At 42.9% G+C, this 26,580-nt stretch overlaps 1 protein-coding gene and 2 non-coding genes across 6 annotated transcripts; 1 reads left to right on the forward strand and 2 right to left on the reverse strand.

The window, feature by feature from the left end:
• Positions 1–11,751: 11,751 nt before the first annotated feature.
• On the reverse strand, positions 11,752–23,191 carry LOC104581733. Its single transcript, XR_729854.3, has 6 exons — positions 22,791–23,191; positions 15,268–19,566; positions 14,986–15,177; positions 14,838–14,899; positions 14,027–14,754; positions 11,752–13,419 (listed from the first exon to the last, which is right to left on the reverse strand). It is a non-coding gene; the product is annotated as an uncharacterized LOC104581733 (transcript).
• Positions 13,603–13,977, reverse strand: MIR5170 (microRNA MIR5170). Its single transcript, NR_126914.1, has one exon. It is a non-coding gene; the product is annotated as a microRNA MIR5170 (primary transcript).
• On the forward strand, positions 19,805–22,617 carry LOC100826623 (L-type lectin-domain containing receptor kinase IV.1). Of its 4 annotated transcripts, XR_002961729.1 has the most exons (3): positions 19,805–21,874; positions 21,976–22,093; positions 22,181–22,617. XR_002961729.1 is itself a non-coding variant. In XM_024456835.1 (2 exons), the coding sequence occupies exons 1-2, from the start codon at positions 20,287–20,289 to the stop codon at positions 22,288–22,290; spliced, it is 1,917 nt and encodes a 638-aa protein (XP_024312603.1). In that variant the 5' UTR covers positions 19,805–20,286; the 3' UTR covers positions 22,291–22,617. The 4 variants fall into 4 exon arrangements, 3 of the variants coding, with proteins under 3 accessions (XP_024312603.1, XP_014757784.2, XP_024312604.1); XM_024456835.1 differs by having other exon boundaries at positions 19,805–22,093; XM_014902298.2 differs by lacking the exon at positions 22,181–22,617 and having other exon boundaries at positions 21,976–22,151.
• Positions 23,192–26,580: the final 3,389 nt, after the last annotated feature.

Consider the following 26,580-nt stretch of genomic DNA (forward strand, 5'->3'; position numbering starts at 1 on the left):
ATGTACGAGGTCCAGCCTTTCATCGACATGCATATGGAAGAACTTGAAAACCGGTACCCTAACAGGAGGGTTGATTGGATACACAAGATCCACAATGCAACATTCGCCATGTGGCTCCAGAGTTTTTGGTATGCCAGGGTGGCGGCAAATGATGAAGAAAGGACCGCTCAAAAGTTCTCGCGGCTACCCGACGGCTGCGTAGTGACTTACCAGTCGTGCGCAATGAACGGGTATACGTACTACACCAAGGATCAAGATCGTAAGAGTAGTTACCAAAATAGCGGTATAGTGCTGGTTGCTGAGACTAGTTCTGATAACCAAGGCACTACAAATTTCATGGAAAAAAATTAGCCCACCCAGTCCCTCTCCGTCGTGTCCCGGAGCGTCTCCACCGGATTCCGCTCGACGATTTCCCTCTCCATCGTCCCTTGGCCCATCCCCCAATAAGCCGGCACGTTCGGATTCACCAACGTCGGGGAAAGGAGGTTTCGATTTCGAACCAGCGCAAGACTGCAGCGATGATGACGCTGCACCGACTCATGTGCCGCCGCCTAATCCGTCGCCGCCCCACCGTAAAGATAGCCAACCCTCACAACCACCACGACCTGCACCCGTGCCACGGAAATCTGTGGCGGGCATGCTGGAGTACGCGTCTGGCAAGTAGGTCTCCCAGACCTTCAAGGATCAAGAGGAGGCCGAGTTTTTGAAACGCCGGCGCACCAATAAGAGGGGGTCCAGAATCAGCAAGAGATCCAGTGACTCGAAGAGTAAAGAGTTGGACTCAACGGGCAAGCAACCCAGCAATCCGCTAATAATCGAAGGGAATTGGGAAAACCGGCCAAATATTTTGAATATGAAGCCCCCCCCCCCCCCTATAGCTGGTGATTTAGTCAGCGGAGCCTACTTCGTTGCCAGGGAATTCGATAAAGTGCTGATGTTCTACCCTGAACAACCGATGGTCAGCCTTAAGGACCTAAGGAATCTGCCGCGAGAGATGCAAGAGCTGCATGGCTACTACATGGCAGCATCTGCTAATTCTGCACAACATGGTCAACAGATGAATGTGAAGGTGCCAGAGTATTATGGCTTCTACGCTGCTAAAACGGGGGACCTGCAAACAAAGTAATTTACCTTCGACGTGGACTTCCTTGACTTGTTTCACATCTTCAACCAGAAGTGCTTAGACGACAACATGTTAAGACTCTGGTGTGTATACTTCACAAGGGAGTCCTTCTGCCTGAAAGAACCACACGTTGCCATTGCCGATCCTCTCCTGTTCAGCAAAGCAACCATCGGTCTAGAAGAATGGAAACGGGGTTCAAGAGAGAAGGCAATTTCATACCTGGCTAAGTTTTTCGCAATGCACAAGCAACGCCATTATGTTCTTACACTCTACCATTTAGAGTAAGTTGTTCTCACGACCATTACTTTCTTTCTCATTCCACTAAGTTGTTCTCTTTTCGGTTATAAATGTGTGTTCTTTTTGTAAACAGCAAACATTGGGTGGTGGTGGCCTTCTCTTTCGAAGAAGCGTAGGTGACGTATCTTGATCCACTCCGACGGAAGAAAAGCTATGAGCCACGTGACTTCAAAGCCATCGGAACACTCTTCGAAGAGGTGTGGAAAAAGGCGGTGACTGACTATGAGGTGCCAAGCTATGGCAGAAAGAAAATGACCTATCACAGAAACTTCGCATACATACAACAGCCGCAAGGTACGGTTTTCTGCGGATACTACTGCGCGTACATCATCCGCAATTGGGTCACCTCTTTCAAGCCCAAGACGAAGACAACCTACCAGCAAATGGCGGATTACTTCAAGATGGAATCAGAATATGGACACAACCCAGTTGTTCTTGTGTTCGATATTCAGAGAGAGATGGCCACCATTCTCAACAAAGAGGTCCTGAAGGAAAACGGTGATTTTTATGAAGGCGGGGTTGTGCCGATGTATTGAAACTTTGCTGTGCAATGTTAAAATATTGAATATCTGTGTTTTTGTAATAAGTTTTGTGAACTGATGCTGTTATCTATCATGGATGCGTGATTTTCTCATATATATTGCTATTATCTATGATGTTGTTATCCATTGCTGTGCTGTGATATATTGCTGTTACAAGAATGTTCTAATATAAAAAAAATATTTTTTTAAAACCGGAAAAGAACAGTGGCGGTTCCTGTACACCGCCACTGGTAGAGTACAGTGGCGGTTGCGTCCCACTGCCACTGGTGCAGTACCAGTGGCGGTTACAAAGAACTGCCACTGGTGAGTGGCGGTGCTTCCCACGACCACCGGTGCACTTTTCGGAGCTCCCTACGAATTACCAGCGGCTGTTGTGCAAACCGCCACGGGTGCTGGCTAGCACCGGTGGCGGGTATCATTGCCGCCACCGGTGCCCGTTAGCACCAGTGGCGCAGGCTTAGTGCGGGTCCGGGTTACCGCCACCGGTGTGTAATCTGAACCGCCGCTGCTAACCTTTTCCGGAGCAGTGAACCCCCTGAAGTGAAAACCGTCTAATTTTAATCCCGAAATTTCTAATACCAGATAAATTACCCTCATTTAGTGGTTCAGAGCGTGACAATGCCAGATGACTTTTTTTTACCGCTGAGGTGACCACTGTTGTTCTTGTTCCTTCTCCTCACCCCCATCTCTCTTCTCCCTTTCCCTCCCGCAGGCTCCCTCTTTTCTCCCCTGAAGCCCCTGCTTCCTCCGCCGGCGTCCGACCTCGCCGTCGGCAGCCTCCTCTGAGCCCGACTCCGCTGTGGGCAGCCTCCTGGGAGCCAATTTGCTGGACATCGTGCTGCCAATTAGGTGAGCAGTCAATTGGGGGGATCAATTTAGGGAGCAAGGCCAGTTTGGTGCCCTCATCCGCCAACTCTCTCAATTTGGGGATAAGTTTTGGGATTTTTGGAAGAAGGCATGGATCTGCAACAGGGAGCAAGGCGTTGTATAAATCCGCCGGCGTGGAGAGGAGACACTAGGCGTTGTACTAATTGAGAAACAGAGGAGAAACTTTTTTTTACGGGAACAGGAGAAACTTGGGGAGTGAACTAATTGAGAAGGGAGAGGATTTGGAGTTTGCATCCGAACGCAATGTGAACTCAAATTATTTGGCGTTGTACTACTTTCTTGCTTTCTCCCATCTTTCCCAAAAATTCCTCTCATCTGCGTACACAGTACACACCAGTGCGCTGGATATAACCCCTCTCCACCCTTTACTGGCAGCACATTCAAATGCTACGAAGGAGATGGGGCAGGAAGTAGGAACCTTAGGAGGAAACGGCGGCGGCAGTGCAGACGATGCCTCCGGAGGACCCATTCAGATGCTGCTGGCTCTCCGCATTGCCGTGCTCTGCACCGCCAAGCCGCCCAGGGACCGGCCCTCCATGCGCGACGTGCTGAGGCAAAACCGCGCGGGCGGCGCGGTCGTCGTGCCCGCGGTGATGAACGGGCCCTCCAGCTGCGGCGAGCGGCGTCCTCGTTTACGGCGGCTGCACGCGATTAAGAGCTCGAAGAAGGAAACTCCACGCGATTCAGAAGGAAACTCCAGGATGACTCCGTTTGACTTTGACCAACCTGTCACGCGGCCCCCTTGTCAAACGCTCTAACTGCCACATCAGCAGCAGGTCAAAAGTGATGTAAAAATCCTAGTCAGCAGCAAAACCGCTCTAAATTGGCCACGTCAGCATGAAAACCGTCTAAGAGGATGATTTATCTTATTTTGTGAATTTTAGGATTAAAATTAAACGATTTTTAATTTTAGTGGGCCTGCACATACATTACGTTTGCGTGTGAAATATGGACTTATTTCCCTCCACCCCTCGTACAAGTGGGCTGGGTAATCAGCAGGCTAGTCGGCCCGGCCGACTCCTGAGTTCGAGAAGGATCCGATGAAGGGTGCTTGAACAGGCAACGATGGAATGGCAAGCGGGCTGGGTAAGATAGTTGGGTTGGCGTGGCCGCGTGGGATTTAGCCCAAAAGTGATTTTCGTTTTTTTCTTCTAATTTATAAATAACGGGAATTTGAATTGGCCTAGATCGATGCCATTTTAATTCCCGAAAATTCCTGAAAATGTAAGTAAAACGAAATGTTTAAAACAGTCTCAGGACAAATGATTTGCACCCTCAATAATCCTCCAACGTTTTAGTCAAAAGAAGCTCCAAAATAGACCATTAAAAAATCTACTCCCGCGTACCGAATTAACTGACGTGAATTTGTATAGGACGTCAGCTTAATTCCAAACGGAGGGAGTATAAAAAAGGCAAATAGGATTTGATTAAATTCTTAAAATTTTAACAATAGCAATGAAGTGCAAACGAGACCAAGTCTTTGAAAAATCTAACACGTGGTGTCATGGAAGGTGAAAAAGACCACTGGCACCAATAATTGATATTTTGAGTAAATTACAAAAAACCACCATTAGCGGCTAGGGTTGCACATTGGTACCGGTCTACATTTTTTTTACTAAAAATCACCGGATTACGCTAAGTATCCGGTTCCTAGCGAATAACCCAAAAACTAACAAGGCGAGTCCATAGGTCAGGCTGATGGGGCATGCCAGCGTGGCAACTCTTTCTTCTTCCTCCCTCTCTATTCCCCATCTAGGAGCTGCAGCCGGCCATCGTCTTTCTACCCTATCCAGGAGCTGTTGCGGGCCGAGCTCACTGCCATGGCCGCGGAGAGCAGCACGGCGAACAACGGCGCGCGGGAAGCAGGGTCCTGCGGCGCGCAGCAGTGAGCGGCCGCGAGCACGGTGGGCCGGGGTGCATGCGACGAGCAGCAGCGCGCCGGGAGCAGGGGCGCGCGGCCGCGAGCACGACGGGCCGAGGCACGCGCGAACGGGTGGGGAGCAAGAAAAGAGACCACGCTAGAGGCCAAGCTGGCAAGACACGCTAGCCTGACAGTGGGCCATACCTGTCTGAAACAGGTTTAAACGCTAGCGAGCGAGAGTTTACGCTAATCTAGGGTTTTTTGCAACTAAAACGAAAACTGGTACCTATGTGAAACTCTAGCCCCTAATATGGTGGTTTTCTGTAATTTACTCTTGATATTTTTATAGGAATAAATGTAATATTTTAACAGATGATTCCCTGAAGTTTTTGTGCACTTGCATATTTTTCTTTCGAGTGAATAGCACTGCGGTACATCAATTTGTAACACACGTTTATTTTACTCCACCAACTTGCGGAACCTTAATTTGGGACCATAAATTTGCAAAAAAAAATTGAAAAAGATAAATTTGTATATTTGGCTCACAATTAATCCAAATGATCCAACTTATTACCATGTCAGATGATTTAGCACACGTAGCAGTGGAGGAATTTGGACAAGATGTTGTTTTCTGGATATAACCCTGTTGGTTTGGAAGAAATTTTGCCACGTACAGGACATGTATAAGTAGGACAGCTTTTCTTCAAAGACCAAAATACGAAAGAATTAGACATTGATATAAATTACTCAGTTAAAGACAGCCATTTTGTAAGAACTTCAGAGAAGATGTTTTAGCAATAGGAGTACCGCTGGTCTACAAAAAGAGGGGTCCTTGAGTTAATACATTAGGTCCTGTTCTTCGTCAGATTCCAACTTCTCAAAAAAGAATATGCACACATTTTCCTTCTTATGTAAACAATGTAATAGGCCTTTTCTTTCTTCTTTGTCATATTCCAACTTCTCAAAAAAGAATGGCATGAAAATTTACGCACCGTTATTGTCAAAATCAAATTTCAAATTTAAAGAAGAAAGAGAGTACTGGCATATCGTGGAAATTGTAGAACTATTTTAACATTTGATTTTAAAATAGTAGAACTATAGTACTGGCATATTGTGGAAACAGAGTAGCAGATAGCAGAGGGGAAAACGATTCTAATTAAGTGAAGTCTCTGAATGAAATGAGTTCATGTCTGAAGTAGAAGGAAAATAATTGTGTTCAGTCCAACGCTTAATAAATGACTTGCGTACTACATACTTCAGCTGTAGCTGCCACTGCCACAAGACTCGCAATCTCAGTTGTATATATCCCATCTTGAACCAGTGTTTTAATTATAAGCTACTCCGTAGTATATATACATATAGTTTTAATGGAGAGGAACACGATGCGAGCTGAAATTTAAGCATGTGTAGGACTAGGAGGCACCGGGAGAACAGAACATGCTTCAGCTGTTGCGGTCTGTTTTTAGACGGGGTGCAAAACTGGTCTGGTTTCAATGAATATTTACGTAGATCAGTATATTTCAATTTGTTTCAAAATGGACCGACCCAAAGTAGCAATGATACCGTGTATAGCCTCTCAGGAGGTAGGTATCAACAAGTGCTTGCAGTGCGGGGATAAGTACTTGGCAAGTATTGCAAAATTACATCACTAAGATCTTCCACGCCAGAGGCCTCGTGGTTAATTTCTTGGGCACAACAAATTATATTCTCTTAAGCTTCATTTTGTGAACTATATTTGTTAACCAAATGACTTCTCCAATCTAATTAGTTTCACGTTCAAATTTCTAAATCCTCCTATTGCAAAATTACTATCTCGACTAGAACTAGTTTGATACTTGGAGAAACAGGAAACAAGGCAGAAAACGGAGCATCTTTTACCACACTAAACTCGAGCCAATTAGCGATGAAGCGAATCATACCTCCAATCTGTGTTGCCAGAAAATTATACTTGCAATGTTGACATGGCCCCCATGCAACATATATATCCCCCTTCTGACTGGATCCTTTTCATTGACATCAAAGCTTGACATCCTTCCGTGAAGGGAAAGTAACTCAAAATCAACAAAAAGTTTCACGTCCTTTTTTTTTCACGTCCACTTTGAGTGCAAGATAAAAATAGATGTCCAATCTCTCTCTCAAAAAAAAGAATACATGTCCAAAGTCACCACCATTCCGTTGACTAGCTTCCCCTGTTTAATGGTCAAAATTGCAAACTTCCTGTAATTTTATATTTTTACCTAAAGAAACATATTCTAAATAAACTAATGGTCAAAATTTCAATAACCAAATAATCATGTCGGCATCTGCAAAATTGCTTATGAACACAGGTGGAGGTGCAGGTACACTACCGTATCATTTGGCATTTATATCATCTCAACATATTCATTGTCTGCACCTTCCCTCATACTAGTGCGTACACTTTCAAGTATCATATATACCTCGTGCGGCTACAAGCTATTCCTCACTTTGAGCTCTATGAGAGCGAATGCTAGATAGTCCACACATAGCATGGATCTGTTTCATTGGTTTACATGTGAAGCATATGCACGCGCGCGTCTGAGGGAACCTATGGAGAATAAATTAACTACCATATACATGGGAGTTGGGGGCACCAGAAACACAAAAGCGTCCATGGAAAATAAATCTAGCATGTGAATGATGCACAATAAAACTGCGGATCTTTGCTGTTCCTCGCAAGCTTTGATAGGAGGACTAATTCAACAGCAACTTGTTTCCTTTTTGGTTTCCATTCTGCTTGCTTTTGGATAGCTGAGTCCGACTTGTTAGAGATAGAACAGTTTAAACGAAGTAATTATCTTGTACTCCAAATCTATTTCCGTTTGTATTCTATATATATCTAATGAGGGTCCGACCGACAGTTATATCAAACAATACAATTAGGGTTCAATCCCATCTTATTTTACATGCATGAACCTAACGAAGTACTCAAATACACATGGGGAGTGCAACCATGTGTTTGTATGTTTTTTTGTGCTTGAGTTGTTTGGCTTCATACAGATCAAACTCACATAATAATAACCCTGAAAGAAAACCAAGCCGAGCGAACCGTCCAAGCTGATGCACCCATCTCCGCCGATCGCATTGTACTTACAAGCCATAAAAAAAATGACTAGAAAACTAGAAAAAGGTTACCAATAGAATAACTACACGAACAAACTTATATGTCAAAGTTATGCACAAATGACTCTTAGGCAGACTAGTTTTTTTTTTCTTTTGAAAAGGGGCCGGACTTTCCCAGCCACTGAATCAAAGCGACGATGCGGAAAGCCATTTTATTGCAAAGTTATAATATCTCAGTACAAACACAGGGTGGACAAAAAAATAAGCCAAGAAAAGCAAATGTCCTAAACGCCATCTATGCATCCTATAATCTAGCAACAGGCTACGAGGCAGCCTGGTTGGATATATCCCGTACGACCATTGAAGCCCGGTGCACCCAGAAGGTGAAAGCTCCCACTTGTCCACAAGGAGGAGGAAGGACCAACGACGTATCGAAGCAATGGCTCTGTAGATAACGTGCAAAAAGTGAACAACTTTGAATCTGTCATAAATAATATCATTTCTGCATTTCTAAATTTGCCCAACAAACAGAAAAAAATGCCCTTACGTGAGCGAAATGTACTTTATTCAAAAGCATATGAGAATAAATGTGTTTTGTCAATGCTTAATAATTAAAATCTTAAATACATACATGTGTCATCACCCTTAAAAAAAATGTGTGTGTGCGACACAAAAAAAAGAGAAAGCAAAAAAATCAAGAAATGTGTGTGTGCGACACATAAATAAGACAAAGGCAAAAAAAAAGAAGAAATGTGTATGTGTGTGCGAACACAAATAAGAGAGAAAGCAAGAAACAAGAAATGTGTGTGCGTAACACACAAATTAATAAGAGAGAAAGCAAAAAAGAAGCAAAAATGTGTGTATGCCACCCACAAATAAGAGAGAAGCAAAAGAAGAAGAAATGTGTGATAAAGAAATAAAGAAAATAAGCTATTTATGTGTGTGTGACACACAAATAAGAGAGAAGACAAAAAATAAGAAATGTATACGTGTGTGCGGCACAAAAATAAGTGAGAAATCAAGAAAGAAGAAATGTGTGTGTGCGACATACAAATAAGAGAATTTGTGTGCGACGCATAAATTAAAGATCAGAATGCAAAAGAAGATGAAATGTGTGTCCGACACAAAAATAAGAGAGAAAGCAAAAGAAAATGTGTACGTGTGTGTGACACACAAATAAAAGAGAAACAAAGAAAAGAAAAATAAGTGTGTGACACATGGAAAAGAGGAAATATGTACGTCTATGCGCCACACAAATAAGAAAGAAAGGAAAAAAAAGAATAATTGTGTGTGAGACACATAAATATAAATAAGAGGAAAAGAAAAAAAATATGTACGTGTGTGCGACACACAAAAAAAAAGAAATGTGTCTGTGCGACACACAAATAAGAGAAAAGACAAAAAATAAGAAATATGTGCGTGTGTGTAACACACAAATAAGTGAGAAAGAAAGAAACAAAGAAAAATGTGTGTGTGCGACACACAATAAGAGAGAAGACAAAACGAAGAAGAAATGTGTGGGTACAGCACACAAATAAGGGAAAAAGCAAAAAGAAGAAGAAATGTGTACGTGTGCACGCACACAAATAAAAGAGAAATAAAGTAAGTTATGAATGTTTGCAACGCACAAATAAGAGAGAAAACAAAAAATAAGAAATGTGTACGTGTGCGCGGCGCACACAAATAAGAGAGAAATCAAGACAGAAGAAATGTGTGTGCGCGACATACAAATAAAAGAAAAGGGAAAAAAAACAATTTGTGTGCGACACAAATTAGAGTCAGAAAGCAAAAGAAGAAGAAATGTGTGTGAAAGACACAAAAATAAGAGAGAAAGTAAAAAAAGAATAAATGTGTACGTGTGTGCCACACAAATACGCACAATATGTGTGCGACAAAAAAAAGAGGAAATATTTAGGTGTGTGCAACACACTCATAAGAAAGAAACGAAGAAAAGAATAAATGCGTGTGTGTGAGACACAAATATAAATAAGAGAGAAAGCAAAAACAATGTGTATGTGTGTGCGACACACAAATAAGAGAGAAAACAAGAAAAGAAGAAATGTGTGTGTGTGACACACAAATAAGAGAAAAGGCAAAAATAAGAAATATGTTTGTGTATGGGACACAGATAAGAGAGAAAGGAATAAAAGAAAAAAATGTATGTGTGCGGCACACAGATAAGAGAGAAAGCAAAAAAGAAGAAATGTGTGCACACAAAAGAAATCAAGAAAACATGAAATATGTGTGTGCGGCACACAAATAAGAGAGAAAACAAAAAGAAATGTGTGCAAGAGAAATGTGTGTGTGCGACACATAAATAAGAGAGAAAGCAGAAAAAAAAAGAATTGTGTACGTGTGTGTGCGCGAAACACACAAATAAGAAAGAAATGAAGAAAATAATAAATGTGTACGTGTATGGGAAACACAAATAAGAGAAAAGGCAAAAGAATAAGAACTGTGTGTATGCAACACTCAAATAAGAGAAAAAACAAAATACAAGAATGTGTATGTGTGTGGGACACACGAATAAGAGAGAAAGCAAAAGAGAAGAAATGTGTATGTGTGTATGCCGGCGCCTGAGTTTAATTTAGTTTAATCGATTCCCGGATGAGAGATGTGTCTCTCCCTCGATCTGCTCGGACGAGATAAGAGAGGGGCGAGGAGATCTCGAACCATCCTGTTAATTAGGAAATCGTAATTCTAGACTTGATTTCGTTGCACCTGTTATGTCCCGATCTAGCTATCTGGAGGACCAACTGACCCCGTGCGTGTTCTCTTTGGTTAATTTTGCACTTGCTACTCTGATCTATAGCGCAACGACGCCGTGGTGGAGCATCAGCTGGTCTTGGGCGGCAGCGAGGTAACTACGTATATAGGAACGAACTAAAATGGAAGGCTAGCTAGCACAATCCAGTTGATACGATGCTGCTAGTATATGGTACTCCTCTATCGGTAGTAGTAGTTGTTGCGTGATGATAAGGATCGGCCGGAAAGCATCAAACTCCAAGGCCGGGGGTATGTGTCCAAATAAGTACAATGGGTTTATTTATGGCAGGGTAAATTGTACCCAAATAAGTACTAGAACGGTGCTGACCACGCATAGGTCCACCCTACCGTTTTATTTACTTGTCACACATACACATAGAACCGGCATGGTATAGCACTAGTTCTGCTGGTCCATGTTTACCAGGAGTACACATATAAACTCATGCAGCTAGAGTTTTGCTTTGTGTTGGTCTCACAATGTATGGTAGTCTATATATACCCCCGTTTGGTATCTTAGTATTTTTCGAGTATTGTGAGAATACCCGCGTTTTTAAATTAGTCTGGTTTCAAATACTTTGAGGTGTTTTGATACAACAAAAAACTGCAGTATTAATACCAATTCAAAGGGTAATTCTCCGTTCTGCTTATACGTCTAAATGAATGAGATTATATAATTCACATGTTTATTTTTATTTTTCAGGTGGAAGCATTCCAAGCAAATTTCCATGTGAGCCCATGAATGGAGAGCCCAAGCTATCTGCTTGAAGGCCCTCGAAGAAGTGGAAATCAAAGGCTTCAAAGGAGACGACCATGAGCTTGTTTTCTGGAAAGCATATTACCGATGTTTTTGCAGCTTGTATATATATATGTGTGTTCGACACACGAATGAGAGAAAAAAAGAATGTGTGTGACACACAAATAAGAAACAAAAGAAAAAAACGAAGAAATGTGTGTGTGGAACACACAGATACGAGAAGAAACCTAAGAGGAAACTCAATAACTCATGCAGCTAGAGTTATTGAGAGAAAACAAAAAAAATGTGTGTGTTACACACAAATGAGAGAAAACAAAAAAAAATGTGTGTGTGTTACACACAAATAAGAGAGAATGCAAAAAAGAATGTGTGTGTGCGACACACACAAGAGAGAAAACCTAAGAGAAAAAAATGTGTGTTTGATTGCGACACACAAACAAGAGAAAAAATTTAAGAGGAAAAATGTGTCTGATTGCTACAACGTATGTAATATACCTGAATTGGTAGGCTACATCATTGAAAAACTTCAAACACAACAGCATTGCCACACTCTGGAAGCAGAATCCCCTATCTGTGTCTTTCCATGCTGCCAAAAATATATCTAATATTCGTAGTACCCAGCTGTAACGCTTGCATAACACAGAATGCAAATTGATTCAATTACGGATGCCATGATAGCTAGTTTAACTCATTGAACCTCACGTGGAGTAGCACGTGGCATTCCTGCATTTGCGCCAGCAATGACATTTCATTCTCCTGGCTACCCGCCACCGTTGAACTCGTCATGTACTGCATGTGTGAAAGTGTTGAAGGTGGACAATGTGAACCAGTTGATTCACGATTTAAGTATTTAACCCAAACTGTTAGAAAGGTTGATTCACGTTGCATATTGCCTGATTTGTGAACAACACGAGTTGGTTTCCGCTAAATCAACAAGCTGATGCATCCATTGTTTGGACTAATCGCATCAGGCATCGGGGCATATATGCTATGCACATGCTTTGAGGTTGTCCAGTATGTGTAATGCCATTGCGAAATCAGATGAATATAAAAGCTCATCTTTGTGATGTGAAAAGCATGAGAAATGAATAACTACATAGTGAATATATGCACACATTTCCCTTCTTATGTAAACAACATAATAGGCCTGTTCTATCTTCTATGACAGATTCCAATATGACGCATGAGAATGACATGAAAGGGCATTCCCCGTTATTGCCAGAATCAAATGTCAAATTTAAACTTTCTAATTAACACCCTGTTGTTAACCCAAGTTAAAATACTACTACAGTACTCGCATATCGTGGAGTAGCAGATAGCAGAGGACAAAATGATTCTAAGCGAATTGTCTGAATGAAATGAGCTCGTGTACTCAGAAGCACAAGGGAAATAAATGTGTTCAGTCCACTCCAATGCTTAGATTAAAACACTTCTGTACATACATGTGGGCACTGTGGTACAAGACTCACAAACCCAGTTGTATATATACACAAACAGCAGCAAAGCTCTCTTCTTGCACGAGCTCTGGCATTGGTGTGCGACCGAGAAAGTCTTCCAAATACGAGCAAGCTCTGCTCTAGCTAGGGACACGATATTAATGGCAAAAGAACTGTGAACTAGGGAGTGAACACAGAATACTTTTGCTACTACACTGCTCCCGTCTTGAACCTGTGTTTTAACCATAAGCTTGTATATAGCTTGTATATATTATTTCATTAGAGAGGAGCAAGCTGCAAGCTCAAAATTAAGCATGTCTGGGACTTGGAGGCACCGGGACAACAAAACATACTAACTATGTCTTTTAGGGAAGGCGACCTATCCAGTGAAGACCTTCAATGGGTGCAAACTTCGTCCGTCCACCGTTGGATCTCGAAGGTGTGGTCCAGATCAGATGCAGGAATCCACCCCATCACTTAAACGCTATTTTGCAGAAACCCCCTCCCACGTCCTACTTTTTTCTCCTCCTGTAACCTCTGGTTTAGGGCTTTTTGCATGGACACTATTTGCAGTCTGTTGCTAGTTGAACTTTTTTCTCCTTGCCCAATCAACTCAGCTGCACACCCACACGCATCACCTATCCCTGCTGCCATTGCACGCGTGGCCCATCCTGATGATTGCACGGGGAGGCCGAGTCCATCGGGAAGAAAAATTACATTAATTACTCTTGCAACATTATTATCTCTACTAGCACTAGTTTGATACTTGAAAAAAATAGGAAACAAGGCAGAAAGCAGAGCATCTTTTTCCACATTAAACTCGAGCCAGTTAGCTATGAAACGAAGCAATTAAAATCCACTGAAGTTCACTGAACTTGGTTTCAATTCTCAATTTAGTCACTGTATTTTAAAAATCAAAACTTACGGTCACTCAACTTGATGAAATATACCACATATTGTACTGTATTTCTACCGTATGTGCGTCACCTATGCTAACTCAGAGCGGAATTTTGCAATTTGCCCCCTGAAGAATAATACCACGAGGGACTTAATTGGCTGGGCACGTGGACAGCATGTCCCACCGCAAGGGATTATTCAGGGGACAAATTGCAAAAAACGTGCTGAGCTGGCAACCTAGCACAGGCGACACTGCGTCGGTGATCATACGTGGGACGTTTCGACAAGTTCAATGATCGTAAGTCTCGATTTCCAAAATACATTGACTATACTGAGAATACAAACCAAGATCCGGGTGTATTTCACTCAAACAAAGCATACCTCCAATCTGTGTCGCCAGAAAATTATGGTTCCAATGTTGACATGGCCCCCATGCAATATATCTATCCCTTTCTGACTGGATCCTGTTCATTGACATCAAAACTTGAGATGCGAGTCCTCTTCCCAGGATCATGTGAAGGGAAAGTAACCCGGAATCAACAAATTTCTGAAATCAGCATTCGTCCTCGTATTCATCTCTCTGTTTCTCAGTTCTCAGGGCTTGCTTGTTGGGAAAAGGGGGATTTATTGCCGCAAGTCCGCTGCTCTACTGCACCCAGGAGGACCCATCGCCCGGTCTGCAGCGGAATTGCCGGAGGTTCGCCGGCGGGCCGCCACCGGCAAGTCCACGATATGGTCCCTCTCAGCCAAGACGGCCCTCGTCACGCTGAGACGTCGGCGATTTCAATCACGAGTTGGGCCCTGGGCCATCACGTTTAATCGTAGGTTTTGGTGCAGGCTGAAACAGTGTTATTGGGCTAGTTTCCGGATGGCACCCGACGGGTTCGGGTACGGGTATAGCTCAACCATACCCATACCCGACGACCCGACCCTCAACCGTTACCCGTACCCGTACCCGTGGTGGGTACGGGTTACCCGCGGGTATTTTTACCCGACCCGCTGAAACTTCAAAACAGCACTTTTCAGCGGTTAAACAGCAGAAAACTGCAGCTTCCAGCAGCAGAAAACAACAGCCCAGCTCCAAAACCTCCAACTCAATCAACCAAGTCCTAGTAAAGCATAAATTGTAGGACATGAGTATGTAATTACTAAATAGGCTCACAACGGTCATATTTGAAGCAAAAATACTAACCTGATTTCCTTCTTGGATGTCTTGAAGACAAGTCCAGAAACTTGTTTCACTTGTACGAGCATCTACAACAGATTTTATATTGAATAAAGACAATTGTTAGTACCATGAAAGTGAAGAGAAATGTTAAGTAAATGCATTATTTGCTCACCTTTTAATTTGTTCCTAAGCCAATCTTGAGAGCACATCAATGTTTCAAGCATAAGAGAGGTGAGGCGGCTCCTATGTTCGTTGACTATCCTTCCACTTGTACTAAATGCAAATTCAGAAGCAACCGTTGTTACTGGAATAGCAAATATATCTCTTGCAACCTTCCTTAATGTTGGATATCGTGTGCCAGCAACTTTCCACCGATCCAAGATATTGAACTTGTCAACATAATAATTAAATAATAATTGGCTTATACAACAATAATTAAATGCAACACTATTACCTGATGGTATTTCTTGTATGTAGCTTGAAAAGTGGCTGGAGTGCAGCTACAAACCTCCTAAAGCCAGCATGGTCTACAATTGACAATGGGTAGTCATGCAGAACCAGCATGTTACCCAGCTCTTCTCTAGACACCTCTTGATAAAAAATGTAGTTCTCCACAGCCACCTTCAAATCCTCTTGAGCATTCATCCTCAGTGATGCTTGATTCAAGGTTTTCACACCCTTTGTCTTCAACATCTTCAGAGTACAGGTTTTTAGATGCTCCCCTTGTCACTGTTCTTGGCAGCGCTTCTGCCGTCACCGCCACCAAGGGGGCTGGGACGTCTCTTTGTTTTGGCCCCCGCCACCACGCCGGCAGGTTTTCACACGTGGTGGAAAAGACACGCTTGAGCCGACTCCTTGCCGCTTGCTGGAGCTCGGTCGAACTCCGAGGAGATACCCCAACCGCTGGCCAGATCCCGGTGGTGGCAGTGGCACCGGTGGCCGGGGACAGAAGGAGCAAGGTGCAGCCGGCTGGCCCGGCTCCGGTGAAGGGGATGTACTGGGAGTCAGGGTAAACGCGTCCTCGCGATTTCCGAAGTCAGAGGGCTCCGGCGATTGGCTTGGCGTCGGCGTCGGCGTCGGAGTCGCGTGCTCGCTGTCCATCTCGCCGGCAGCCGGCCGGATGGCGGAGGCGCACTGGAGAAGCTAGGCGGCGGGGAGGAAGCTAGGCGGCGGCGGGGAGGAAGCTAGGTGCTAGGCGGTGGCGGATGCTAGGTAGGGGGCCGGGTGGAGTCGTGGAGAGTGGGGACTGGAGAGGGGAATTAGGGTTAGGTTTGTGTTTCGGGCAGTTTATATACAGAGACATATTTGGGTTGGGCCAAGAGTTAGCGGGCTTTTTGTACTGGGCTGAGAACTGCAGGTGCGGGTAGACGGGTAGGCGGGTTCGGGTAGTCCAATACCATACCCGTACGCGTCATACCCGTCGGGTACAGAATTTTACCATTTACATACCCGCGGATATTTTTTTTACCAAACCCACATCTTATTCGGGTAAATACACGTCGGGTATACGGGTATCGGGTACGCATTGCCATCCGGAGGCTAGTTTCACTCCCACCTTTGAGCGGCAATAGAATGAGATCTCCAATAGAATTCCATTTTTTTTTCATTTCTCTTAGGTTATGCGGCAAGATAAGGCCATTCTCGGAGCACTGTTTAATGGTCAAAATTCCAAAAGTTGTTGTTCCGTGTAATTTTATCATGTTTCTTACTTGATGGAACATATTCTAAATAAATTAATGGTCAAAATTTTACTAACTGAATAATCAGGCTGACATCCGCAAAATTGCTTATTGACACAGGTGCAGGTACACAGCATGTCGATTGGCATTTATATCATCCCAACATACTCATTGTCCGGACCGTCACTCATGTTTGTGCGTACATTCTCAAGTATCATATATACCTCGTGTTACTACAAAGTATTCCTCATTTCGAGCTCTATATATGGAGAGTGAATGCTACGTAGTCCATACAAATAGCATGCATCTCCTTCATCGGTTTACATGTGAAACATATGCAAGCGCATAAGGCACCTATAGAGAGTCACACACATGGGAGTTGGGGGCACCAGAAACACAAAAGCCTCACTAAAAATTAAATCAGGCATGTGAATGAAGCGCAACAGAACTACCATTTCAGGTACTAGCAGAAGCTGTAAAAGGAAGACTGGTTACAAAATAATTTGTTTCGCTTCAGTTTTCATTTTGTCTGTCTCCAGAGAGCTTAGTCGACTGAACAAAATGAACCTTTGTAATATAGAACCTCTTTATTGGTATGCTTTGTTTGCGGTTGAGCTATTTGGTTTCTTACAGAACTCAGTTAATAATACAAAACGAGAAACCAACCTAGGAATAAGGGACTTCCGAAAGAAAAGAGCCGTCACAAAAGATTGGTTAATTTTTTTATTTGTATGTTTTGGGAGTTGGAGACATCAGAAGCACTAGACATTTCATTTTCTCAATGAAGGAAAGAGTCATCAGAAAGATTAGTTTAAGAAACTTGTATGATCTTCAAGAATGGTTTAAGAGTGCCTTAAACTATCTATTTCACGTGGCCACTCTTCTTTCCTTCTTTTTAAATGGTCAAAATTCCAAAAGTGGTTGTTCCGTGTAATTTTATCATGTTACCTGATGGAACATATTCTAAATAAATTAATGGTCAAAAACTCACTAACTTAATAATCATGTTGACATCCGCAAAATTGCTAATGAACAAAGGTGCAGGTACACACCATATCAATTGGCATTTATATCATCCCAAGATACTGACTGTCCGGACCGGCACTCATGCTTCTGCGTACATTTTCAAGTACCATATATACCTCGTGCAACTACAAGCTATTCCTCACTTTGAGCTCTATACGGATCGAGAGCGGATGCTACATAGTCCAAGCATACCATGCATTTGTTTCATTGGTTTACATATGAAACATGTGCACGTGTCTAAGGAACCTATAGAGAACAAAAGGACTATACACATGGGAGTTGGGGGCACCAGAAACACAAAAGCCTCCATGGAAAATCAATCTGGCATGTGAATGAATCGCAATAGAACTTTGTATCCTGCAATTCCTCGCAAGTTAGGTCATATTCGCAACTTTTTTGGACTTTGTTTTCAATACATTTGCAGTAGATCATTGATCTATTGTTTTCTCTCAAAAGAAAAAATCCTCGCAAGTTGTAATAGGAGGATTTGTTCGAAAACAACTTGTTTCATTTTTTATTTCCATTCTGATTGCTTTCGGACAACTGAGTCTGCCTTGTTAGACATACAATTAGGTTAGAATTAGAGCCAAGTACTTATCTTGTACTCTAAGTCTATATCTGTTTTCTACTCTATATATACCCAACGATGGTCCGATCAAATATATCAAACAATACAATTAAGGTTCGATCACATCTTTCCATGCATGAACCTGACGAAGTACAACTCTTTGTTTGTATTTTTATTTTTTTTGTGCTTGAGCTGTTTGGTTTCATACAAATCGAACTCAAATAATAATAACGGAAAGAAAACCAAGCCGAGCGGACGTCCACAAGCTGATGCGCACATCTCTGCTGATCATACTGTACGACATTGAGACCTCAAAAAAAATGACTAGGAAAGGGCTACCAACATCTCTAATATGACAACTACACGAAAACAACACAATTATAGCAAATCTAGTCATGCAAATGCGCGGGTGGTTGATCCTTTTTCTTTTTTGAGGGGAAAAACCAGACAACACACTACGTACTGCTAGATAGGAGGATATAATGACAACGATTTGTAAGAAATCCAGAGATATGAATTAGATAGAAACTGTACCGGTTTCTTTTTCTTTTCTTTTTTTTGAAAAAGAGAGAATTGAATATGTTAACTCCTGCGTACACACTTTATCAAAGTTATGCACAAAAGGTAGCTCCACATCAAAGCTGTATATAAGAGTACCCATGCCCAGCCAGTTCCCATATGCGAGCAATTCGGATAGACGATGGCAGGTAAAAGGATCGTGAGATAGTTACTGAATATCACACTTCGAATATAGCGCAGTTTAGCAAGATTTTGCTGTCTTCCTTTCTCTCTTCCCTCAATTACTGTCATGTGCACATACGTACGGTGTAAATAAAGGAGTGGTAAAACTATAGAAGAAAAAAGTTAGGAATTGGAAGCATCGGGACAACAAATGATATTTAGCACGTAGAGACAAAGACACGAAAGCAGAGGATATGCCCTTCTCCCGGTTCAAGCATGCCTTCTCCCTGGGAGGATAGCAAGCACCTCCTCTTCACTCTCAGTAAAGTTAACTTGCTCAATCATCTCAGCATCAGCAGCAAATCTAACATTGTTAGCTTGAACAGCAGATTTGTCTCCAATGGTAGAAGTTTCCTGTTGCCCACATCTCCCTTACCTTCAGGCTGGCTGGACATAACCATATCACTCCCACCGCTTGAAGTACCTACATGCCCAACAACTTCAACACTTCTAGGTCTTTTTGGGTCTCTGTTCATCTCAGTTATCCTCCTGTTACTGCCACTCTCATCAGGTGCTCTTGGTACCAGTACCCCTCCAACCATAGGACACCCAATCTCCAGAATCTGCTCAACTACAAATCTGATCTTGTACACAAAAGGATCTACTGCCAAAAGAGCCATGCTAGGAATCTTCATATAATCCATAACCCCAACTCTGACCCTGATCACATCCATATTCCTGAAAGCAACCATATCAATCTCTTTCACCACCCCAAGCAAGGAACCCACCACACAGAAGCCTACATAGGTAAGCAAGTCATCAGGGACCCCATGAGCTTTTTACCCACACAGAAGTCACGCTTTTGTTAATTTAATGTGTGTCCTGCACTTTTACAAGAGGGCAGTCATTGGATGTGCTTCCTTCTCGGGACATACTAACAATTTGAAAATATGATAAAACATGATGTCAGCGTGCTTGCAAATATTCATCGAAAAAAGAACATTTTTCTCGCTGACCAAATAATCGGTGCTTAAACAATTTTAGGCACTGAACTTGGTTTTACCACAGGTTGCAAAAGTATAACTTTTTTCCACGAAAATATTTAGAGATACGAAACTATCATATTGAAATTAGTATTTTCCACACGGCAGCACTTGTTCTAGCCTTGTAGGTCCTAGGAGCAGCATTGAATTAGTCGTGCTATTAACTTTCAGACAAGGACGCTTGTGGAAAATTTGTGCAGGGGACCTGCCTTGCACCGCTTCTGAAGCACAAATATAACATACAAAACGCAAGTCCTTTTCCTAGTTTTAACTTCCAGACATGGACCCTTGTGGAAAAATTGCGTAGGAGACTGACTTGCATACAGCTTGGAATTGACTGGCAGTCACCCATAAAATAAAAATTGTGTGTACCTCAGTTCCGATTGAGATAAAAGAGTTGTGCAACCAGGTAGCCACACTTCATTACTTAGAAAGACACACAAGAAAAGAGAATTTCTCGTTCAGTTCTCGTAGCCATGCCCAATGCCATTCGTCTTTTATCCTTTCTTCTGTACCTCCTTTATCTCGGCCTTAATCTTTCATCCTTCACCACCGGTGATGGTATATTCGTGTACAGTGGCTTCCGTGGTACTGAATTCACCGTAGATGGGAAAGCCCAAGTCCTCCTACCAGAGGGGTTGCTCCAGCTGAGCAATGGAACGGAAGCTGAAGCCCACGCCTTCTACCCTACTCCGCTACGCTTCCGCAAGTCACCCTATGCTGCTGTCCAATCCTTCTCCGTCTCCTTCATTTTTGGTATCATCCCTGACCCTGGGTACACTGATTATAGTCCTCATGGTATCACTTTCTTCGTTGGCCCGAACAAGAATTTTTCTAGTGCGTATTCGGACCAGTACTTGGGCCTTTTCAACTCCACGAACAACGGCAATTCGTCCAACCATGTTTTTGCTGTTGAGCTCGACACCAATATGAACTCTGAGTTCCGAGACATCAATGACAACCATGTTGGCATCAACCTCAATAGCCTTATCTCTACGACATCCTCTTCCGCAGGCCACTATGATGACAGGAGTGGCTACTTCCAGAATTTGAAGCTGATCAGTGGTGAAGCGATGAGAGTCTGGATAGAGTACAATGAAGAGGCCTTGCAGATTAATGTAACTCTGGCTCCATTTAACATGGCCAAACCTGTCAGGCCACTAATCTCAGCCACATATAACCTCTCAGCTGTGCTGACAGAACCTTCATATGTTGGTTTCTCATCCACAACGGGGCAACTCAGGTCGACACACTACATCCTAGGCTGGAGCTTTGGCATGAACAGAACAGCTCCAGCCTTGGATATTACTCGGCTACCACGGTTGCCTCACATAGTTCGAGAGGCTAGTCAGAAAATGGTCTTGGCGGTCATCCTCCCTATAACAGTTGCCACATTTCTCATTGCAATTTTCTTGATTGTGTTGCTTCTTGTGCGAAGGCGAAGGAAGTATGCCGAGGTGCAAGAAGATTGGGAAGTTGAATTTGGACCTCACAGGTTCTCACTGAAGGATCTGTTTCGTGCCACTGAAGGGTTCAACAATAGGCACCTCTTGGGTAGAGGAGGATTTGGGAGGGTGTACAAAGGGGTTCTTCCCAAGTCTAAGTTAGAGATTGCCGTCAAGAGGGTGTCTCATGAATCACAGCAAGGTATAAAAGAATTTATTGCAGAGGTTGTGAGTATCGGACGCCTTAGGCACCGAAACATCGTGCAACTACTTGGTTATTGTCGCCGTAAAACTGAACTCCTTTTGGTCTATGACTTTATGCCAAATGGTAGCCTTGATAAATATTTATACGGCAGTGGTGAGCAGCCAATTTTAGATTGGATTCTGAGATTTCGGATCATCAAAGGTGTTGCATCTGGTTTGCTGTACCTTCATAGGGAGTGGGAGCAAGTTGTTATCCATCGTGATGTGAAAGCAAGCAACGTGCTCCTTGATGAAGAAATGAACGGACGGTTAGGTGATTTTGGCCTCGCAAGGTTATACGACCATGGCACTGACATGCAGACTACACACTTGGCCGGCACAATTGGATATCTTGCACCTGAGCTAGTACGCACGGGTAAAGCTTCCCCTTTTACTGATGTTTTTGCATTTGGCATATTTGTTCTTGAGGTAACTTGTGGACGGAAACCTATTGACCACAAGATGCACAACAACCAGCTCATGTTGGTCGATTGGGTGCTTGATCTTTGGCATGAAGGATCCATTACCGATGCAATGGACTCGAAGCTCCAGAACGACTACGATGCGGATGAGGCGTGCCTAGTACTGAAACTAGGTTTGCTCTGCTCACACCCATCAGCCACTGCAAGGCCTAGCATGTGGCATGTCATGCAATATCTAAATCATGACTTGCCATTTCCAGAGTTCTTGCCAACTGACATGGTGCAGAGTGAAAGGATCAACCCACATGTTCCATATTATCAGTCACTGGCGAGCAATGGCACCATGTCTGGCCTCTCGGGAGGTAGGTAGCAAGTGCTTCTTAGTGTGGGGGATAAATAAGATGGAAAATATTGCAAAATTACGTCACAAAGATCTTCCACGCCATAAGCCTCGTGGTTTCTTGGTAGAAATTGAAGAGTTGGTTTTGCAGAACAAAAAAAGCAAGGACCTCTTGAATGGATGCCTTTGGTCTTATATATAAAGCCGGGCCCTGGTGTGTCTAAAAAAAAACGGATGCCTTTGGTCTCGTGAACGAATCATATTCTGTTGAACTTCATTTTTTTAACTAGTCACTGTTGCAGCCTTTATGTCTTGAACAAATCATATTCTCTTGAACTTCATATTCTCTTGTGCCAACATGCTTGTTTTATCTTCATGTTCCAGTTTCTAAATCCTCCAGTTGCAACATTATTATCTCTACCAGCACTAGTTTGATACCTGATTACTTGAATAAATAGGAAACAGGGAAGAAAGCAGAGCATCTTTTCCACACTAAACGCAAGCCAATTAGCTATGAAGGCGATGCGTACCTCCAATCTGTGTTGCCAGGAAATTATGCCCCGATGCAATATGTCTATCTCCTTCTGACTGAATCTTGTTCATGCGAAGTAGAAGTAACCCAAAATCAAGTACATACTGATTTACATCATCAACCAATTCACCAATCGGTAAACTCAGACATATCTCAACGGGATGCTTGTCTGGAAAAGGGGGATTTAGAACTCACGGCGGAAGTGGAGGGTTGCCGCTGCTCTCCTGCTCCCTGGAGAACCCAGGCGCCTCGATGTCTCGCGCACTGACGCCCTGCTGCGGAGTCGCGCCGCCGGCCGCCGCCTGCAACTCCGCGTCGCCATGAGTCGCGAGTCCTTGCCTGCTCCGCGCGATGGGCCCTGTCTGCTGCTCACAGCCCAAATGGCCCCTGTCACGCTGAGCCACCGTCAGGTGGACCCTTTGGGCCTCATCAGGTTTTCAGTGCAGGCCGGAACAGTGCTGGGCTAGTTTCTCCCACCTTGAGCGGCATTGGAACTTCTTTTTTTCACGTCCACCTTGAGTGGCAAGATCAAAATTCCGTTGACTAGTTAGGTCAATACTGTTTAAGGTAAAAATTCCAGAAGTGGTTGTTTCATCTAATTTTTTAATTCCCTACAAAAATGTATTTTTTTCATATTTTTCACCTGAAGCAACATATTCTAAATAATTTAATGGTCAAAATTCCACTACCAGAAAATCATATCGACATCCGCAAAATTGCTTATGAACACAAGTCCATATCGATTGTCATTCATATCATCCCAAACAAGTGCTACCATATATACCTCGTCCTCGTGTGACTACAAGTTATTTCTCATTTGAGCTCTATATATGGAGAGTGAACGCTAAGTAGTCCACACATGACATGCATCTCCTCCATTGGTTTGCATGTGAAGCATATCCATGCACCTAAGACACCTATATAGAGAACGACTATACATGTGGGAGTATTTTTTTCACATGCATGGGAGTTGGGAGCATCAGAAACACAAAAGCCTCGGTAAAAATTAAACCAGGCCAGTGAATGAAGCGCAGTATAACTACCGTTTCTAATACTGGCAGAAATGGTAAGAGGATGAGTAGTTAGAAAATAACTTGTTTCCCTTCGGTTTTCTTTTACTCTGCTTGATCTAGAAGGGGCTTTGGAGCGAGATGGAGGAATTGGGTCTGTGGCTTGTTGAACTCTGCCCGCACATCGATCACCATCAATGGTGAGAGGGGTGCCCCAATGCATCTCGCTCGGGGCGTCAGCCAAGGAGATCCTCATTCGCCGGCGCTCTTCATTCTGGCCATGGATGCTCTTCAGGCGATTTTGCAATGGGCTACTGACCGTGAACTGCTTCTGACCTTGGGCTGAACAGAAATATCCATATAGGGTCTCCATTTATGCCGATGATGTTGTGATCTGTTTTTGTTTACGTCCAGTGCGTGCTGATCTGGAAGTGATATCAGCGGCTATGAATATCTTCGGCGAGTCCTCGGGTCTTCACATTAATCTGAAAAAAGGCTCTATCACGTGGATCCGCTGCTGTGATGACGCAGCTCAGATGGTGGCTGAACACTTCCAATGCCTTGTTCGCAAAGATTTCCCAATAACTTATCTTGGACTGCCACTCTCCACTGGTCATCTTCGCAAGGCAGATTTGTGGCCTGTTATCGACAAATTTTCGAGCAAGCTAAAGGGATGGAAGCCAAAGCTCCTCACTACGGGTGGTAGATTAACAACATTTGGTGTTTTGAAGTTTTCTGGAGATTCCAACATTGGATCACAATGCAATTTTCACATTGTCGTGGTAGACAAAATTCCGCACAATCTCACTAAAGGGATCTTTGAAACATTTCTCGAAACAGCGGGAAACATGTGAACATGTACTATCACGCACGACCACAAGAAATCCGAACAGCACTCGGTATTTTGGTATTGGTCGGAGATTCGCTGCTGGATCGCGATGAAATTTCATGGCGTCGTAGAAGACACAATTCCAAACAATCTCACCGGAGGGATCGTCCAAACAGTTTTTAAGGCAGCAGATACCTTGCGAGAGAGCAACGAGGCAGAAAGAAGAAAAGAGTAGGCGACTGGAGAGCGAGAGGAAGAAGAAGAAAAAACGTGAAAAGTCCATCATACCCTTCTGAGTTTGGGGAGGAGAGATCGTCACAAAAGATTGGTTAATTTCCTTATTTGTATGTTCTGGGAGTTGGAGACATCAGAAGCACTAAACTTCATTTTCTCAGTGAAGAAAAGAGTCATCACAAAAGATTAGTTTAAGAATCTTGTATGATCTTCAGAATGTTTTAAGAGTGGCTTAAACTCTCTATTTCACGTGGCCACTCTTTCTTTTTTCGAAGTAAACTTTTTGGCTAGCTTAAGGACCGAAGGACGGTCCTCGTGTATGTCTGATTATATTCTCGGTTTTAAATACATTTATGTACAGTTGTACGCCCAGATTGTTGTACTGAAGGTGATACGGTAAAAAGAGCCCTTTAGAAGCTTGAGCCGCGGAGGAGGTACCTGTTTCTTTCATTGTTCAACTGAAAAATAATTTTTCTTCTCCGATGAGGCTTGCCATTGGCAAGATAGAAACAAGGGAAGGCATGCCACAGTTGTCAAGCCGTGTGTGAATTACAACGAAGAGGTTGGTCATTTCCAGGACACTTGAATTGCATATGTTCCTTATTTCTATTTGCACTAAGACTTTGTTCCTTCTTTTCTATTTGCACTAAGACTTTTTTTTATTTCCAATTTTTCAACACCCTGCATATATATAAATGTGAATGGAATAGTATCACTATAAACAAGAGCTCCGAGTTTCCCAACAAGCAGCACCGTAGAATCTAACTCGGCCTGATGTCTCAGTCAAGGAATTCTTCCAGATTTCCACACTTTCCAGTAACCCCTAAAATAATGCATCGTGAAGGTCCAAATTCACTTACAACCACGGCACAAATTCAAGTATATTGACTAGTTGGTCACTCAAAAAAATTTACCTTTTAGGGGAAAAACTAGACTTTATTGGAATAATTAGAAGTTAAAACGTTTTTCATGAGCAGCTGTGCGTCCACATGTGTTGTTGTCCATCCATATTGCCATGTCAATATGTCATCTGTGCTAGATAGAAATTGTATTGTACTGGTTAAAAAGGGAGAATTCAACGAGAGTAAATATGTCAAGTCCTACATACATACTTTATCAAAGTTATGCACAAAAGGTAACTCCACATCCAAGCTGTTATAAAGGTACCATGCCACAACCAGTTCCCATATGATAGACAAAAAATGGCAGGTAAAAGAATCGTGAGCTAGTTACTGAATATCATAATTCGGATATAGCGCATTAAAGTTAGCAAGTTTTGCTCTGTATTCCTTTCTTTCTTTCTTCCCTCAACTAGTGCTGTCATCAATGGTGAGTCAGGTGAGCTGCACTCTCAACCACCTGATCGCACACATTTTGCACCTTTCATCGTGTGTCCATCCTCGGGCTTGCAACAACTATGTAGTACCGGCGGACTGATTTCAGGAATACAATTATGGCACAAGTGTAAACTGGAGTACATGTTTTGGCCGTTGGGTCCCTCGTAATCAAAAGTCGTGGACAAAATGTAGTCGCAGCCTTGTTATATAATGCTCGTTATATAAACATGTATCCTTGCAGCTAAAGCTTCCGAGAGACCAGCTCTGAAGCAGCGAGGATGCACTACCATAACTTAAATTGATTGCTAGTCACCAGGGCTGAAGTGATAATTGATAAATGTGTCGTTCGTGCTATTTGTATCTACGAGGATATATAAT

This window comes from Brachypodium distachyon, chromosome 1, assembly GCF_000005505.3.
Source record: "Brachypodium distachyon strain Bd21 chromosome 1, Brachypodium_distachyon_v3.0, whole genome shotgun sequence".
Taxonomy (NCBI): Eukaryota; Viridiplantae; Streptophyta; class Magnoliopsida; order Poales; family Poaceae; genus Brachypodium; species Brachypodium distachyon.

Excerpts from the sequence above, each read along its gene's own strand:
- LOC100826623 (XM_024456835.1), top strand. The coding sequence starts at position 20,287 with ATGCCCAATGCCATTCGTCTTTTATCCTTTCTTCTGTACCTCCTTTAT. Across the intron at positions 22,094-22,180 it reads GTGCCTAGTACTGAAACTAG|AGTTCTTGCCAACTGACATG; the intron begins GTTTGCTCTGCT and ends TGCCATTTCCAG.